Source organism: Schistocerca americana, chromosome X (assembly GCF_021461395.2).
Source record: "Schistocerca americana isolate TAMUIC-IGC-003095 chromosome X, iqSchAmer2.1, whole genome shotgun sequence".
NCBI lineage: Eukaryota > Metazoa > Arthropoda > Insecta > Orthoptera > Acrididae > Schistocerca > Schistocerca americana.
In genome coordinates, this window is record NC_060130.1 from 543,241,472 (window position 1) to 543,257,480 (window position 16,009).

The 16,009-nt window shown below is 36.6% G+C and overlaps 1 protein-coding gene across 1 annotated transcript in view; it reads left to right on the plus strand.

The window, feature by feature from the left end:
- Positions 1-1,365: 1,365 nt before the first annotated feature.
- LOC124555713 (transmembrane and coiled-coil domain-containing protein 4-like) overlaps positions 1,366-16,009 on the plus strand; it is a 130,314-nt gene continuing 115,670 nt past the window's right edge. The window contains exons 1-3 of the mRNA XM_047129720.1: positions 1,366-1,564; positions 1,665-1,831; positions 10,003-10,147. Of these exons, the coding sequence (XP_046985676.1) occupies positions 1,477-1,564; positions 1,665-1,831; positions 10,003-10,147 (400 nt within the window). The 5' untranslated portion in view covers positions 1,366-1,476. The remainder of the gene's footprint in view (positions 1,565-1,664; positions 1,832-10,002; positions 10,148-16,009) is intronic.

Consider the following 16,009-nt stretch of genomic DNA (forward strand, 5'->3'; position numbering starts at 1 on the left):
ACAACGATTGCTGCGGCGGAATTTTCTTCACAAGCATCCAAGAATTGTAGGAGAGAGGTGTTGTGCATACACATTCAATGCTTAGGAAGCGCTAGCGCTTGTATAGGAATTATAGTTAGTTTCACGAATTATAGCTTCCCTTATCTGAACTTTTATCTGCCTGAAATTGATCATCGGAGCTATTTAGTAATTGTAAGGAATCACAGTAATAGTTTGAAAGTGGTATAATAAATTCGGAGTAACAAGTGATGTACCCTACCATGGCAGAGACAAAACAAATACGATACTGTAATTTTTCTGATTCACAAAATAGAAACTTGAGAAATAAAATGCAGACAATACTAACAATCTAGTATGAAAGAAGTTTCTTTGCAATACTGACACATCGATATTTGACGGCCAATTCTGAAGAACAGAGTTAAATATACTAATTCGCTTTGTGTAGGAATACAGCCACCCAGTCCCAGAATAACAAACTTAAGTGCATCCAAGTAAGGCCAACTGCTTTTGTAATTGTTATCCGCCCCACTTGCGCTTCTTATCTGCTTAGTGTTCTTCAACTCTTGACATACCTTAAAAGATGACAGACTACTATTAAATTTTTGTTTCCAAACTTACTACTTCCATCCTTAATCACACATAACAATGCCAGTAGTGTTATTTAATTTCGTATAATCAGATTGTATTAAAAAGAGCAACACAAGTATTTATTTGCAGTTCAGATTCTATTAACATTAAATTTTGGTACCTGGTTTCTTAAATTGTGTACTTTTCTCTGAACTTCCTCTGCCGAACAAGGAAATTTCGCTCCCATTTGTTGCAAAAGTTCGTATTTCTCTATTCTCTCTCTATATTCGAAACATTTTACGTTCCATATGCATTCATTTGCTTCGTAAAGTGTGTTATTTTATAATTTCTTTGCACGGCCATTGTTTCCGCGTCTTGCATTGCACAACGAACAGACAGGGACTCTTGGAACAGGAACACTTTTCGAGAGCAACTCGCGATTCCACCCGCGATTCGGCAGCTGCGAGTCAAATTGGGCAACACACTTAGTGACGCCTGTTTACTTGCGACTTTTCCCCGAGAAGTCCTCTCGAGAGCAACTCAGCGAGTTTACTCTCAAGTGGACACCCACACTGATTCCAAAATTTCAATTATTTCCCATGATAAACTTGAAAATTTTTAGTTTATTTTGTATTATGGTTTAAAATGATGTTTTTTTCCTTCCATACTTTTACTTATTTTTTGGTAAATTGCTTATTGGTGCTAAAAATCGATATATTGTTCTTCCATTTTTTTCAGGGTTGGCAATACGCGCTATTCACTTGTCTTTGTCATATTTGTTTTTAATTTTCACGAGCATGACGTTTTGTAACCCTCTAATTTACAGAGTTTAGATTTATTTTTGTTGGTTGTCTCTGTGTCTTCATACTACGTTTATTTCGTGAATGTTATGTACAATCTGATAATTTAATGGAAACAAGAGAAAAATCATTGGAAAGTGAAGGTGGTGTTTGCAGTGGAGACAGTGATGTAACTGCTGTCAAAAATGTGAATCCAGGTCTAAAAATGGTTTCTTCGTGAAATTAAAATCGTAACGAGTTACTTTTAACCGCGACTTGCTATCTGTCGATGTTGTTACCAAGCTGAAATTATTTCAGGCCCTATGGGAATAGATATGGCAGAGGTTTTGACGGATGCAGGCATTTACTCCTATGCGGCGATATGTGCCTTATCGTTACATGAACTTTTTGACAATTGGTGGGATCAGGCATTTAATCATAAATGCATGAAAACCATACTGGAACACTTGAAACTTCCGAAACAGGTGAGTCAACGATGTCTCGTCTAACAACCACCAGTAGTTAGTGCAAATAATGCTGTTTCCATGTTCCAAATTGTGTTATGTAAATGACAGTTCCGTTTGCTGAAGCATGCATACACTTGCGTTATATCCTTGCATAAGTTCCCAAAGACTGTTATGCATTTCCACATGATACGTTTATGCTTTTAACTAACCAATAATATGTTGTCATGACAACATTGCTGATTGCTTGTGAGCGTTTATGTGGTACAGATCCGACAGGCATTACACCCCATAACTGCCCTCTAGTAATGTTTCTCTCTCTGTTCAGATTGTACTTCCTATATGCGAGAACCTACCTGTATGCTATTACTGTGTTGTTTTTATTATTGTAAAGTAACCATTAGGCCTCCTCTAATTTTACTTGAAGTTTCAGTAATCCATTTAATATATAGTTACAAAATTGTAGGTATTTTTTACTTGTTTCTGTTGAGTGGAGGGTTGTAGCTGCAGATTTCTATTTCCCCTACTGTTCCTATATTTATATTATCATGAGAGGGAGGTAAATGGCTATTTGCTGTAGAATTTTATAGCATAGACGGATCAAAATCTGGATTAGATTGCGATAGTGGCCCATCTTGAAATCTTATTTTTTCCAGGCCAATCTGTGTCATAGCGTGATTTGTGTGTTCATTTCGTATGTGAAATACTTATTATTATTATTATTATTATTATTATTTATAACAAAACCTGCGAGGAAATTTCAAAAAAGCTATATTATATGTTAGGCAAACCTAACTGTGAAAAATATCATTACCAAGTTCTGTTATATGTAATAACACTGAATTTGTTTCAATAACTAATATTCTATGGAAAACAATGTAGAAATTCAGACCAGTACTAGACTTCCTTATAATACTTGCAGATAGCATAAACTCTTCATAAATTGTCATTTGTTGAAAGAGAAAGTCACTAGAAAACTTCCCAGTGTTCTCATATTTCCTTAACAGACTATAAAATATTCAACAATTAGTTAATTAATTGTCAGTGCTAAGTCAAGATGAAGGAAAAGTGATAAGTGTCATATGACCATTTACCACTTCTTAAGCCATTTTGAACACTAAGACTCCAGTATACTTGTTCGGATCAATATATAGTGGAACTGCCTTATTCAAAGCACTTGGTCCCCATAATAATTAGGCTGTCCTCAAAGTCTCAACATTAGTGTGTTGTCGTTAAATAATTGAACAAGTGATGTTAGAGGGCATCGTGACCAGTTTTAATATAAAGAAGAAAGAAAGACACTATCTGGGCCATTTTTTATGTTAACATGGAGTACCGGTTTCAAATATCTAACGAAAGAAGAGAAATGAGTACAGCTTTACAAAGGTAGTTATAATGTGTCATTAAAAAAAAATGCACATTGAGGCAGTATAGAAATAAAAAAAAAGGAAATTTTCACAAAGCAGTTCATAGTGAACTGCTGTGAATCAGTTTTTCAGCAAGGTGAAGATTCAGTTAAAACAATGGAATTTGTGCAAATTGAACTGTTATGGAAAGTTACACACATTTGTACATGGCTAATACAGACTTCAATGCCCTCATTTACCAAAAGCCACAGTCATAATTAGTTAAAATTTTAAAGTAAATGTCTAACAAAATACAGATTTTAAAAAGTATTTATTAAAATTGGTATGTATTAATTGTAATATAGTATGTCTATGAATTTTTGATCTTTATTTTTTTAAGCTTTTACTTTGAAATATTAACTTATTATGAATGTGGCCTTTTCTATGTGAGGATGCTGATGTATGTTGTCAGTCATGTGACAATTGGCAGAAATTTCCTTATTGTTCAGTTTGCACCACTACATAGTTTTATTGTATATTGCTACCATAACTATGTTTACATCACAATATGGTCAGCTGTGTACCATCATATATCATTAGCCATCTAAGTCTGAAGATAACCTGTTACAAAGGTGAAATAGGTAATCCAAATAAACATAAAAACTAACACAAAGGGAATCTGTCTTCTTTCTTCTTATTTTCTGCAGACATATGCAAATGTTGAGTTAAAAGTGTGTGTGTGTTTTTATTCTGTTCGGTCCCATACCATGTTTTCAGCAAGTTCATTGTTTGAGTGCATTATACATCTTATGTGTTATGTGTCCAGTGTTTTCTTGTAATTTTGAAAGTTACATAGTCCAATTGCAAACATAACCTGTGCACTTGAGGAACTTTTGGCCACAACATCCTCATTCAAAACCAACAGTGCCCTAATTTTGTCATACATTTGCATGAAAAAAAAAAGGAATATTTCTGAGAATTTTGGGACGTTTGCAACATATATTCTTGAAAGTTGTGCGTGTTAGGCATACCCTACTTTGTAATAAATTGGATTTTGTGATTTACAATTAATGTAAATAACTAACACATTGTGTCATGTTAGTCTTCTCTTTTAACAAGAGTGTATATTGTCTGCATTGATCATAATCTAGAGCTGTTTGTTAGTAACCATAAGCTGAAAATTGTTTCACATAGACAGTAAATTTTATACCAAGTTTCCCTGTTGTCATAATAGATATCTTGTCTTCGCTGTAAATTGCTTCATTTCTAAAGGGCTAAAGGTAATAATTGCGGTATAAAATATCTTAAATTGAAAGAAAATCCACACGCTTACTTTAAAGCCTGTGAAATATTGCCCCTGACCAATGTGGATACTGTCTCTTGTGCAGGATCTATCACTGCTCGTCCACTTGACTGAGATTGACGTGTCAGTGGTGGGTCCAGTGCCCTGTACAGTGAAGATGGGGACGAGGAAGAACTCTAGGTGTTTATCCATCCTCTTAACTAACAAGTTCGGGTGTGCTGTCTTCCAAAGAAACTGAGCCAGTGACACTCGCTTCGCGCATTGCAAAACATTATATTCCCATGTCAAGGTGAGGCAAACACAGAAGGGTAGGATCTATTAAAATCATCGGCAGTTCAAACATACGGCAAATAATGGTTCCCCTTAGGCTAAACTGCAGCAAGAGATGGGAAGGAACACGATGTATAATCGGTGTATATGCCTGGGGGCCTCATTCAACATGTTGAGGCTATTCTGGCAGCCTTTGAGGGAGCAAGATGCAACCAACTGCAGATTGTGGCACATGTTGAAACAAGTGATGACTGTCATTTAGGTTCCAATTTCATGACTGGCTGAGAAAGTTAAGAATGCCAGCCTCGCTCAAGGAGTTTCAACAAAGCTCACAATCAGCAGCATTGTCCCCAGAGCAGATCATGTCAACTGCTGAACAACAAAGTGCTTGAGTTTGAAGCATTCCTAAAAAGTTGTGAAGCACACACGATTCTAGGTACAGAATGCTGGTTAAAACCTGAAGTTGACAGCAGCGAGATTTTTGGGGAAAATTTCCGTATAGCCTATTGAAATAAATAGGCTACTGGGAAATGGAAGGCAATGTATTTGTCACAGTAGACAAGAAACTCAAATCCACCGAGATAGAAATTGCAACCACATGCAAGATTGATTGGGTAAGACTCAGTATCAGGTGTGAGCATAAAATTGTGATTGGAACCTTCTAGGGACCACCTGGCTCACCTCTTGATGTGACCAAAATCTTTTGGGGAAAATCTCAATTCACTTGTACGTAAGTATGCCAGTCATTGGAGGTGACTTTAATCATCCAACAATCGATTGGGATAGTTACAGTTGGTGGTGGACCATGACAAGACATCTTGTGAAACATTACTAAATGTATTCTATGAAAACTACCTAGAACAGATAGAACCCCACTCATGATGGAAATACTGTATATTCGATCTAATGGCAACAAATACACCAGACCTCTTTGAAGATGTCCATGTTGAAGCTGGAATCAGTGACTATGTGGCAGTTGTAGCAACAATGGTTACCAACGTAAATAGGGCAACTAAAACAAGTAGAAAGATTGATATGTTCAATAAACTAGATAAAGAAGCAGTAACTAATGTCATACCTCAATAAGAAACTTGAAACTTATAACTCAGGACAGAGGCATACAGAGGAACTACGGCTCAAGTTAAAAAGAATGGTTGAGCACATGCTGAATAGCTATGTACCCAGTAGAACAGTTCATAGTTGGAGGGACACTCCATGGCATACAGCTATTGTAAAGAAACAGAGACTGAGACTGTTGCATAACATGTAAAAAGTGAAACATGTGCCTTTAGGCAGAGAGATGCGGAATGATACAAATTTGGCTGTCAAAAGAGCAACGTGTGAAGCCTTTAGTGAGTACCATAGCAGAATACTGTTGAGGTATCTCTTGCAAAACCCATAGAAATTCTGGTTGTTTGTAAAGGCTGTTCACTCACTCAGATGAGAGACGAACTGAAATTGAGGGTAGCAATTCAGAAGCATAAATGCCTAACTCTGTTTTCAAATTTTCCTTCACAAAGGAAAACCCAGGAATATTGTGACAATTTATTTCTTGTATCGCTGAAAAGATGAATGAAATAGATACTAGTGTCAGTGTTATTGAGAAGTGGCTGAGATCATGACAACTGAACAAAGCCCCCAGGGCCTGATGGAATCCCTCTCGTCTAACTACAACTTATCGTAGATCTGTTGAACAAACGAACCACGTGGGGTAGCACAGTGGTTAGCACACAGGACTTGAGTTCAGGAGGACAACAGATCAAACCAGCGTCTGGCCATCCAGATTTAGATTTTCTGTGATTTCCCTAAACTGCATAGGCCAATGCCGGGATGGTTCCTTTGGAAGGGCACAGCCACAGTGAGGTACCTTCAACAGATTTACATTGTTCATGGAACATGGATTTCAAAAACAATGAACATGGGAAACCCAACTTTCACTTTTCTCACATGACATAATGAAAGCCGTGGATCAAGGCAGATAGGTAGATTCAGTATTTCTTGATTTCTAAAAAGCATTTGGCTCAGTACCACCTCCAGCCTTATAATGAAAAATATGATCATATAGAGTATCAGGCAAATGTTATGACTGGATTAAGGATTTTTTGGTAGGGAGGACACAGCATGTTATATTGGATGGAGAATCACTGACATATATAGAAATAACTTCAGGAGTGCTTCAAGAAAGTGTGTATGGACCCTTGCTGTTCATGTTGTATATTGATGACCTTGTGGACAGTATTAATAGTGACCTCAGACTTTTTGCAGATGATACAGTTATCTATAACGAAGTACTCTCTGAAAAATGCTGTACAAATATTCAATCAGATCTTTATGATATTTCAAAGTCCGATAATATCAGTGAGTCACAGCTGGAATCGGTAAATCCATACAAATACCTGGGTGTAACACTGTGTAGGGATATGAAGTAGAACACTCACATAAGCTCAGTCATGGGTAAATCAGATAGGAGACTTTGGTTTATTGAGAAAATACTTACAAATCACTTGTGTTAGTTATTTTAATATTCCTGGATCACTTTGCACAATAAATCATAATTATGTGAAATGAGTCATTTTACATTCCTGTTGCGAATTAATTTGTGTATGTGGCTATATGTTGAAATTTATAAGATTCCCCCCCCCCCCCCCCCCCCCACTTTTTCTTAAAAAAAAAAATCAGATGTGAGTTAGTAATTCAACCTCATTACCTTTTATATGTTACAATAATAGAAATTCTTCTGTGGAATAGAAGAAATTGTCAAGGAGAAACATTTTCAGTTTACTTTAAATGCATGAGAGTCATCCTATAATGTTGCTCATGTGTGTGGGACCCACACCAAGTAGCACTGAGACATTTAATGTATACAGACAAGGGCAGCACAAATGGCCTTAGGTTTGTTTGACCTGTGGAAGAGTGTCATGGAGATGCTGAAAGAACTGAAAAGGCATACTCTTTAAGATAGACGTAAACTATCCCGGGAATGCCTACTTAAGAAACTTCAAGAACCGGCTTTAAATGATAACTGTAGGAATACTCTACCACCCCTTACTTACCACTCTCGTGGGGACTATAATAACAAGCTTAGATTAATCAGAATGCACACGGAGTCATTAGTCATTGAAATAGTCATTCTCTTCATGCCCCGTATGTGAATGGGATAGAGGAAAACCCTAATAACCGGTACAATGGGATGTACACTTTGCCATGCACTTCACTTTGCAGAGTGTAGATGTAGTGCAAAATTCCATTATGCTTACACATGCAGAAAGATAACTCTTCATTGAATGTCAGCTTTAGAGGATGGGACAAATCGGGTGAAGTTATATTGTATGAATTCTGAAGTTAACTTGCATGAATTTCCATGTGTGTTTCAGTGCATTTCAAAACGTAATGTAGCTACATGGCAGCCCTCTCATAAGGGCCTTAAAATACTGTCGTCCTGCACCAGTTATTCAGGATACATTTTACACCCATATTGGAAGTTAAATTGCTCCTTCAAGATGGAAAAGCCTATTAACATGTACAGTCCTGATACTTTAAATAAAACTATCTTGCAATGGGACTCGATCAAGAAAGATGCTTTGTAGGCACTGCTCTTCCTAATGAGCCATCCAGCCACTTTTATTTTGTTATAACGAGAGGGCTTCTTTTGAAATTGTGATTGAAGAAAGGTTTTAGTTACACTATCAGGTCTTAAAGTACATAGTGCCATCCATCTTATACATAGCATTACATTAAAATGTAAACTTCCATATTGTTTCCACTGAAGGATGGGGACATATTGGAAAAATATAAATGCACAGCAATTATCTATGTCAGAGCCAAAATGTTAATTTTCCCTGCACTGATCCTCTATGGAATGGTCTTGGAAATGGAATAAGCAAAAGAGGTCTGCAAAAGTATCCAACTATGCCTACTTCAACATTAAGGCTTGCTTTGAAGCTTTCTTAACACACTAGAGATGGACACTAGAGTTGATATATAAACTGCTGTTTGTGTTATGAATTGAGCATCTTTTGTTCTTATCTAATTTTTTTTAAGGTGACCAATTTTTGAGTGAAATTATTGCTTATATTCTTTCATATAACCCAGTTATTCATTGAATCTGAAAATGTTGAATTTAACTAATAAGGAGATAATTGAGCATATATTACAACTGGTAGCCATCAGAATGTTGTAACTGCTCAGAACATATCTTATTCACAAGGGCCCTCTGTTACTCTTTGTTGCTTCTTTTGATTTTTGTATTCCACATGCTGTTAGGGCTATATTCTGTTTGCAGTTATGCAAGCACTCTAACCACACTTTTTTGTGTATAAAAAGTTCAGCAATCCAAGTCCCATGTCAGTGATCATTTTATTAACATCTACTTTCAGAATTTCCTTCTGACTGCGTTCTGGTAGAGTTAGTCCTGTTTTGTATTTCAGTCACTGCCTCCCTACATTTCTTGTTGGTGACACTATTGGATTCTTATTTTTCTGGTATCTGTTTCTATTGTAATGTCAAGTTTGAACTTTATTAAATAATGAAGTAAATAGTGTACTAGTTCCCAGAATGAGATTTTCACTCTGCAGCGGAGTGTGCGCTGATATGAAACTTCCTGGCAGATTAAAACTGTGTGCCCGACCGAGACTCGAACTCGGGACCTTTGCCTTTCGCGGGCAAGTGCTCTACCATCTGAGCTACCGAAGCACGACTCACGCCCGGTACTCACAGCTTTACTTCTGCCAGTACCTCGTCTCCTACCTTCCAAACTTTACAGAAGCTCTCCTGCGAACCTTGCAGAACTAGCACTCCTTTCTTTCAGGAGTGCTAGTTCTGCAAGGTTCGCAGGAGAGCTTCTGTAAAGTTTGGAAGGTAGGAGACGAGGTACTGGCAGAAGTAAAGCTGTGAGTACCGGGCGTGAGTCGTGCTTCGGTAGCTCAGATGGTAGAGCACTTGCCCGCGAAAGGCAAAGGTCCCGAGTTCGAGTCTCGGTCGGGCACACAGTTTTAATCTGCCAGGAAGTTTCAGTGTACTAGTTAGTTTACTGCATGCTAAGACAGTCACTTTTTAATGTCAGAGTAGTTAGATGCTTTAATCACAAACTCACTAGCCTAATCATGCCAGAAGTATTAAGATTATTAGAATGTTTTAAACAAAAGCTTCAGTACTATAAAAAATTCAATGACTTTTTTAATGGCAACATTGTCTTCTTTCATTTATTCGTGATTTTTTTTTCAACCAGGGTAGGTGTTTGCTTCAATAATGATCACTGCTGTAATCTTTTATAGGTAGAATCTGTGATGATATTAATGATTGAGGGGAAATGCAGTCAAAAAGCAGATGCATATGTGGACCTGCTTCTTAATGAAGAACGATTACATGGAAATGCCCTGCCAGTTGTTCAAGATCTTATCGTGCTTGCAGTTAGGGGAGGTGTGTCTAGTTATTTCCTTAAATGTGACATATGCTATTAGAATTCTTTGTCTCAAATTTTAGAGAAAATTCTGAATACTGCCATTTTAATTGATTTGATGAAACCCAAGTGGGAATATCCTGGAAATGGTTAATAGATACAAATATCATTCATCTCTTATAATAACTGGTATGTAGATGTCTAATTTTCCTGTGCAAAATGTGTGTGTGTGTGTGTGTGTGTGTGTGTGTGTGTGTGTGTGTGTGTGTGTGTGTGTGTGTGTGTGTCAGAGAGAGAGAGAGAGAGAGAGAGAAATGAAGTTTCTCAATAGTTCTCCTGATTTTAATTATTTCATATTGATAATGTATTTCCATTGTTTCAATGCGCAAAGGATTGGCAACTGGTATGTACAAAAGGCTTTGAATGAGAATTTTCTGCATGTGAATGTTTGAATTTACAAAACACTATGTGCATGTGTCAGTTTTTTTCTATCAATTTTTTTTTTGAACAAATTTCTAATACCTTATGATATCTACATGTTGATCATATTTTAAGTGTCACTTAATACTTTCCCCACAACTCCTTTTTCGTTCCATTGTTACTGTTATAATCGTAGTATATTCGTTAGAAAGGTGCTTCATACTTTTATAGCATTGAGATTGAGTTCTGTAATTAAAATAATTTGTTGAGCATTGTACGATTTTGGTTTTTTGTGGTTTTCCCAAAACATTCGAGGCAAATGCTAGGATGTTGTACAAAAATAGGGCACATTCTTCACACACATTTTGCTGATAATAATTTGTAATTATTTTTGTGCAGACATTATTGTTCATTAATTCATAGTATTCCATAATAATTCATTGAATTTAGTCAAATGATTCTTGATTTTATGGCAAATTTACAGGGAGCTTATAAAAAAATTGGTACCAATAGGACAAAATAACCACCAAGCATGAATTTTGTTGCAATCCAATAAGGTGTCTCTTCTACCTGCCTACCGAGCAATGTAGCATAGTGGTTATGACATTGCACTTGCATTCAGGAGGACAATGGTTCAAACCTGCATCCAACCATCCTGACTTATGTTTTTCGTGATTTCCCTAAATCGTATCAGGCAAAGGCTAGAGTGGTTCCTTTGAAAGCACATGGCTGATTTCCTTCCCCATCCTTCCCTAAGCTAAGCTTCTGCTTCATCTCTAATGATCTCATTGTTGATGGGACATTAAACAATAATCTCCTCCTTCCTCCTTCTGTCTGCCTCCAGTGGCCAGTTTCAGTAACAGTAGGTAGTACTGCTCTTCTAGTAGCAAATGTGGAAGTGTGGAAAGTGGCTCAGTTTTTCCCTTGTTTCTTTTCTCATGTCCTTTTCGTTCTGTGTGTCCACATGAACCACACTCACTCTGTCACTGAAGAGTCACTACATAATTCATAAAATAATGATAAAAACTGAAGCAACACAAGAAAACAAAATATTTGTGTTGGTTTATACAAATGAGTAATGCATTACAGGGGGAAAATCTGTAAATTAGTGTGAATAACTCCTGTCCAGAATGAAAAACAGGGTGTCTCAAAAAGAGTCATCTGATTTGACATGTCTATATTTCTGAAACTAATAAACATTTACAATGAATTTTGTTTTTTGATGAACAGGAAACTCAAAGATTTTTTGCCCCCATAGGTGTTCAGTATGGTCCCTCTTGAGATGCGCAGAATATGTCAATGTGGTATTCAAATTGTTCCCAAACTGCAGCGAGCATGTCTAGAGTTACAGCTTCCACAGCTGCTGTTATGGGATGCATCAGTTCATTGATTTTTGTTGGTAATAGAGGCACATAGGCTGAAACCCCCACAAGAAATAATCACATACAGTCAGGTCCCGTGACGTTAGAGACCAGTAATGTAAGGCTGAATCATTTGGTCCAGTGCGACCAATCCATCGTTTAGTAATCTTTGGATTTAAAAATTCCCGCACTTCTAGATGCCAGTGTGGTGGTACCCCATCCTGTTGGTAAATGAAGTCATTCAAATCAGTCTCCAACTGTGGGAAAAGAAAGTTCTCAAGCATATCGAGATATGTGCTTCCTGTAACAGTGTTCTTGGCAAAGAAAAATGAACCATACATGTTTTCCTGTGAAACTGCACAAAACACATTAAATTTTGGAGAGTCCCTCTCATGTTGAACAACTCCATGCGATTTTTCCATTTCGCATAGTCTCACATTATGACGGTTCACCTTTCCATTTAAATGGAGTGTTGGCTTGTCACTAAACACCAAGCATGGAAGAAAACTGTCATCCTCCATCTTGCCAATAACAAAATTACTGAACTCCACACATTTTTGTTTGTCACCTTCATGAAGACCTTGCAGTAGCTGAATTCATGGTTTCATGTGTAAATGTTGATGCAATACATGCTGGATGGACATCGGGGGCACGTCGAGCTGTGGAGTTGCACGGCAAACGGATTTCTACAGACTATTTGTGAAACTATGTTGGATCCAAACTATATCTAGCACAAAAGCGGTGCTGAACAGTTATTACTGACCTGCACTGCACAGAACATAGAACACAAAACGCTTTCTGTTGTCCTGACAGCATTTTCTCTAGAACTGAAGTGGGTTAACATTGCTGCTACCTAGCAGAAACCATGTAAATCTCGAGAATGTGCTCTTTCCAACAGTTCATTATACACTCACATATATATCAAATAAAATAATAGTTATAATTTTTTAAAAATCTGATGACTCTTTTTGATACACCATGTAAGTATGTTCCAAGGAAACCTTTTGACATTATTAGGAAACCTGTGTTTTATCTCAAAAAAACAAGAAAGCGGTTCTGTAGGAAACCTATTGAAAGTAGAACCTTCAGAACAGTGAACACCTCTCAGAATATAGTTAAAATAGTGTTATCCAGTACAATTTCTGATGAGTTGAGTGTTGCCAATCTTTTGAATAGTTCTGTATTATCACACACATATCTTGTGAGGAAACTACTGATCATTCTGACTGTCCATTTCTTGGCAAGGTGTTTGCTTTGTGAAGGAAGAGTTTTCCGCCAAAATAGGATATCATAGGTGATAATATATTGAAAGTGAGTGAAACATGTTTACACTGATTTTTTTAAAACTTCATCTATCCCATCATTGACACGTGATATGCTTTAATTTCCATTGTTTGAGCAGTATGTCATTATTTTAGGCAAGAAAACAGAAAAGTTCAAAATCTATTAAACATATACACAACTTCAAATATTAATTTTTTTAACATCAAATGTGGAGCACCACAGGGCAGTGCATTTTACTTTACTATTCTTAATCTTCTTCAATGAGCTGCATTAGCCAAAAAGCACACTTCGTCTTATTTGCAGATGATGCAACCATAATGATCGACAAAGTACCCACATAACTGCAGTCAAGAGAATACTGTGATGAGCACATTCAAAGAAGCTGTAGAGTGGTTCACTTCAAGTGGTCTGTCCCTCAATTTTAACAAGACTCAGTTCATTCAGTTTCACATAGCACATAAAAAAGAGGAAAATGTTGAAATCAAGTGTGATTGCAAAGATATACTGGGAGTTGGGTCTTCTAGAATCCTGAGATTACATATTAACAACCACCAACTGGATAATTCACATCCTCAATCTATATAAGAGACTGAATTCAGCAGCATTTACCATTCACTTGATTGTATCCATTTGTGACCGGGAAATAATCAGTGCTGCCTACCATTGATATTTTGATTCACTGATGACATGGTATCAGATACGGCAGAAACCAGTCCATCATCAGAATTATATGTAGAGTACACCATATATGCTGTTGCAGAAATGTATTTAAACAGATGGAGATGCTCACCATGCCATGACAGCACATTTTTTTGCTTATGTATTTTGTCAATAAGAATAGTACAAGTTGCAAAACAAACAGTGCATATCGTGATCTTCACAAAGATATAAAAAGTCAGAGTGTGGTACAGAAAAGAGTACATTATTCAAATATAAAGGTATACAATTAACTTCCAGTTAGTGCCAGATCAGTCATTCGAGAGCTGACTAAATTCAAGAAACAACTAAAACTTGTTCTTTTGAATAGTGCTTTCTGTTCTTTACAGGAATTTTTTTTTTTACTGTGTGTAATATTTTGTGAACTATGCTTAATTTTAAGCATTATTATATGAACTTCCTATACAGCACTAGTATCTCACATATTGACAGAACACATTATATATGAAGTAGAGTGTAAGCCTTAAAATTTGTTGTGTGACTATTACTACAATTATCTGTGTTATTATCTGGGCAATTTGACTTAACTTTTTTTGTATCTGTTTAACGTATGTTTTAAATTGTAAGCCTTATGATCATTTACTTATGGTTATTACTGTAATAATCTGACACATTCTAAATCCTAGTGATAGACTCTCATCAAGGTCCGTGGAGCTCAAAAATAAATAAATAAATAAATAAGTGTGTCCTGTATGGTGTACCACTGTAAAAAAGACAAAAAATAAGACCAATTAGACATGTATTTACACATAATGTTGCTTTAAAAAACAGTACTAAATGGCAAGGATGAGACCAAGAACATTGATACTTGTGAGGCTAACCAGTGATCTGGTAATGCATGTTGCCTCAGTGCTTGGGCTTGTGGCTGATGGTCCCATTGTGTCACAGTATAAGTGCTATATTTTATTTGTTGATTACATTCTCATTCATGCACAATGCTTAAGTAAGTGCAATTGAAAATAAAAAGCAGCAAAATGCACACTATATATGTGCCTTGGCAATGTTGCTAAATATTTTTCTAAACTGCCTGGCATGGGTAGAGACTGTTCTATCATCATTTGCTCCGGTGGGTACACCGAACCTCAGGGAAATAAACACACATTCCTGCAAGTCTGCAATAGACTGAATTCACGAAATGGACGAAGCAGTAAAGAGTCCAGGACATAGCAAAGTTGGCATAGAAGTACAACAGTTTCAAATCAGTAACCTCTTGAGACTGGAAACAAACTGCATCAACTTAGCTGTGCAGTGGCACAATAAAACAGCTACACTGTATCTGTTGTGTCCACATCCATGTTAGGAGAGGAATCCGAATCACTACAGATACAAAAAAGTTACTTGGCAGCAATTTCTGTGACATGAACAGTACAGGGAAGTACCAACATTGCTAGAACTTCACAGTTTGTTATGCAGAGGTGGGAGCTAGTAAGAAACGCCAGTGAGGAGAGGGCATGGGGTCAAGGATAGGTATCACAAAATGGACTAAATGATGTTGTTTAAGGTGCCTGGTACCTTACCATAAAATCGTTCATTCATGTGGCCTTTCACTCAAGAATTGTCAACCTGGTGAATTTACTTATGATTTATTAAAATGACCACAGCCTCGAAAGAGCACGATAGTGCAGTGTGTAAGGTTGCAGGCAATTACACTGAGGTTTGCGGGTTCAAACCTACTATTCAATGGATTCTTTTTTCCTTTTTGGTTTTCAGTATTATTAGTTTACTTTTGATGAGGACTGGTAACTGCCTACATTATGTTGATTATAAAAAAGATGACAAAGAGAGAAAGTGCAGTTGAGTTCATATACATTAGGCACATACAATCTTTTTAAAAATTGTATTATGATTTAACAGTTCTTAGAGTGATGGTTGATGTAGAAACACTAGTAAGATAAATTGTTCTCACATCATGAACATTGTATGAAGGACATCTTGTCATAGTGTCATTTAATTTTCAATAAATTTTAGAGGAAACTTACATAATAACATTTTGCAACATGGCTTTTCATATTTTAATTTCGCTGCCATAAACAAACATTCAACTTAAATACAGTGGTCTTCACCCTTATTTTCAGCCATACACACCAACATTTTGTTAGC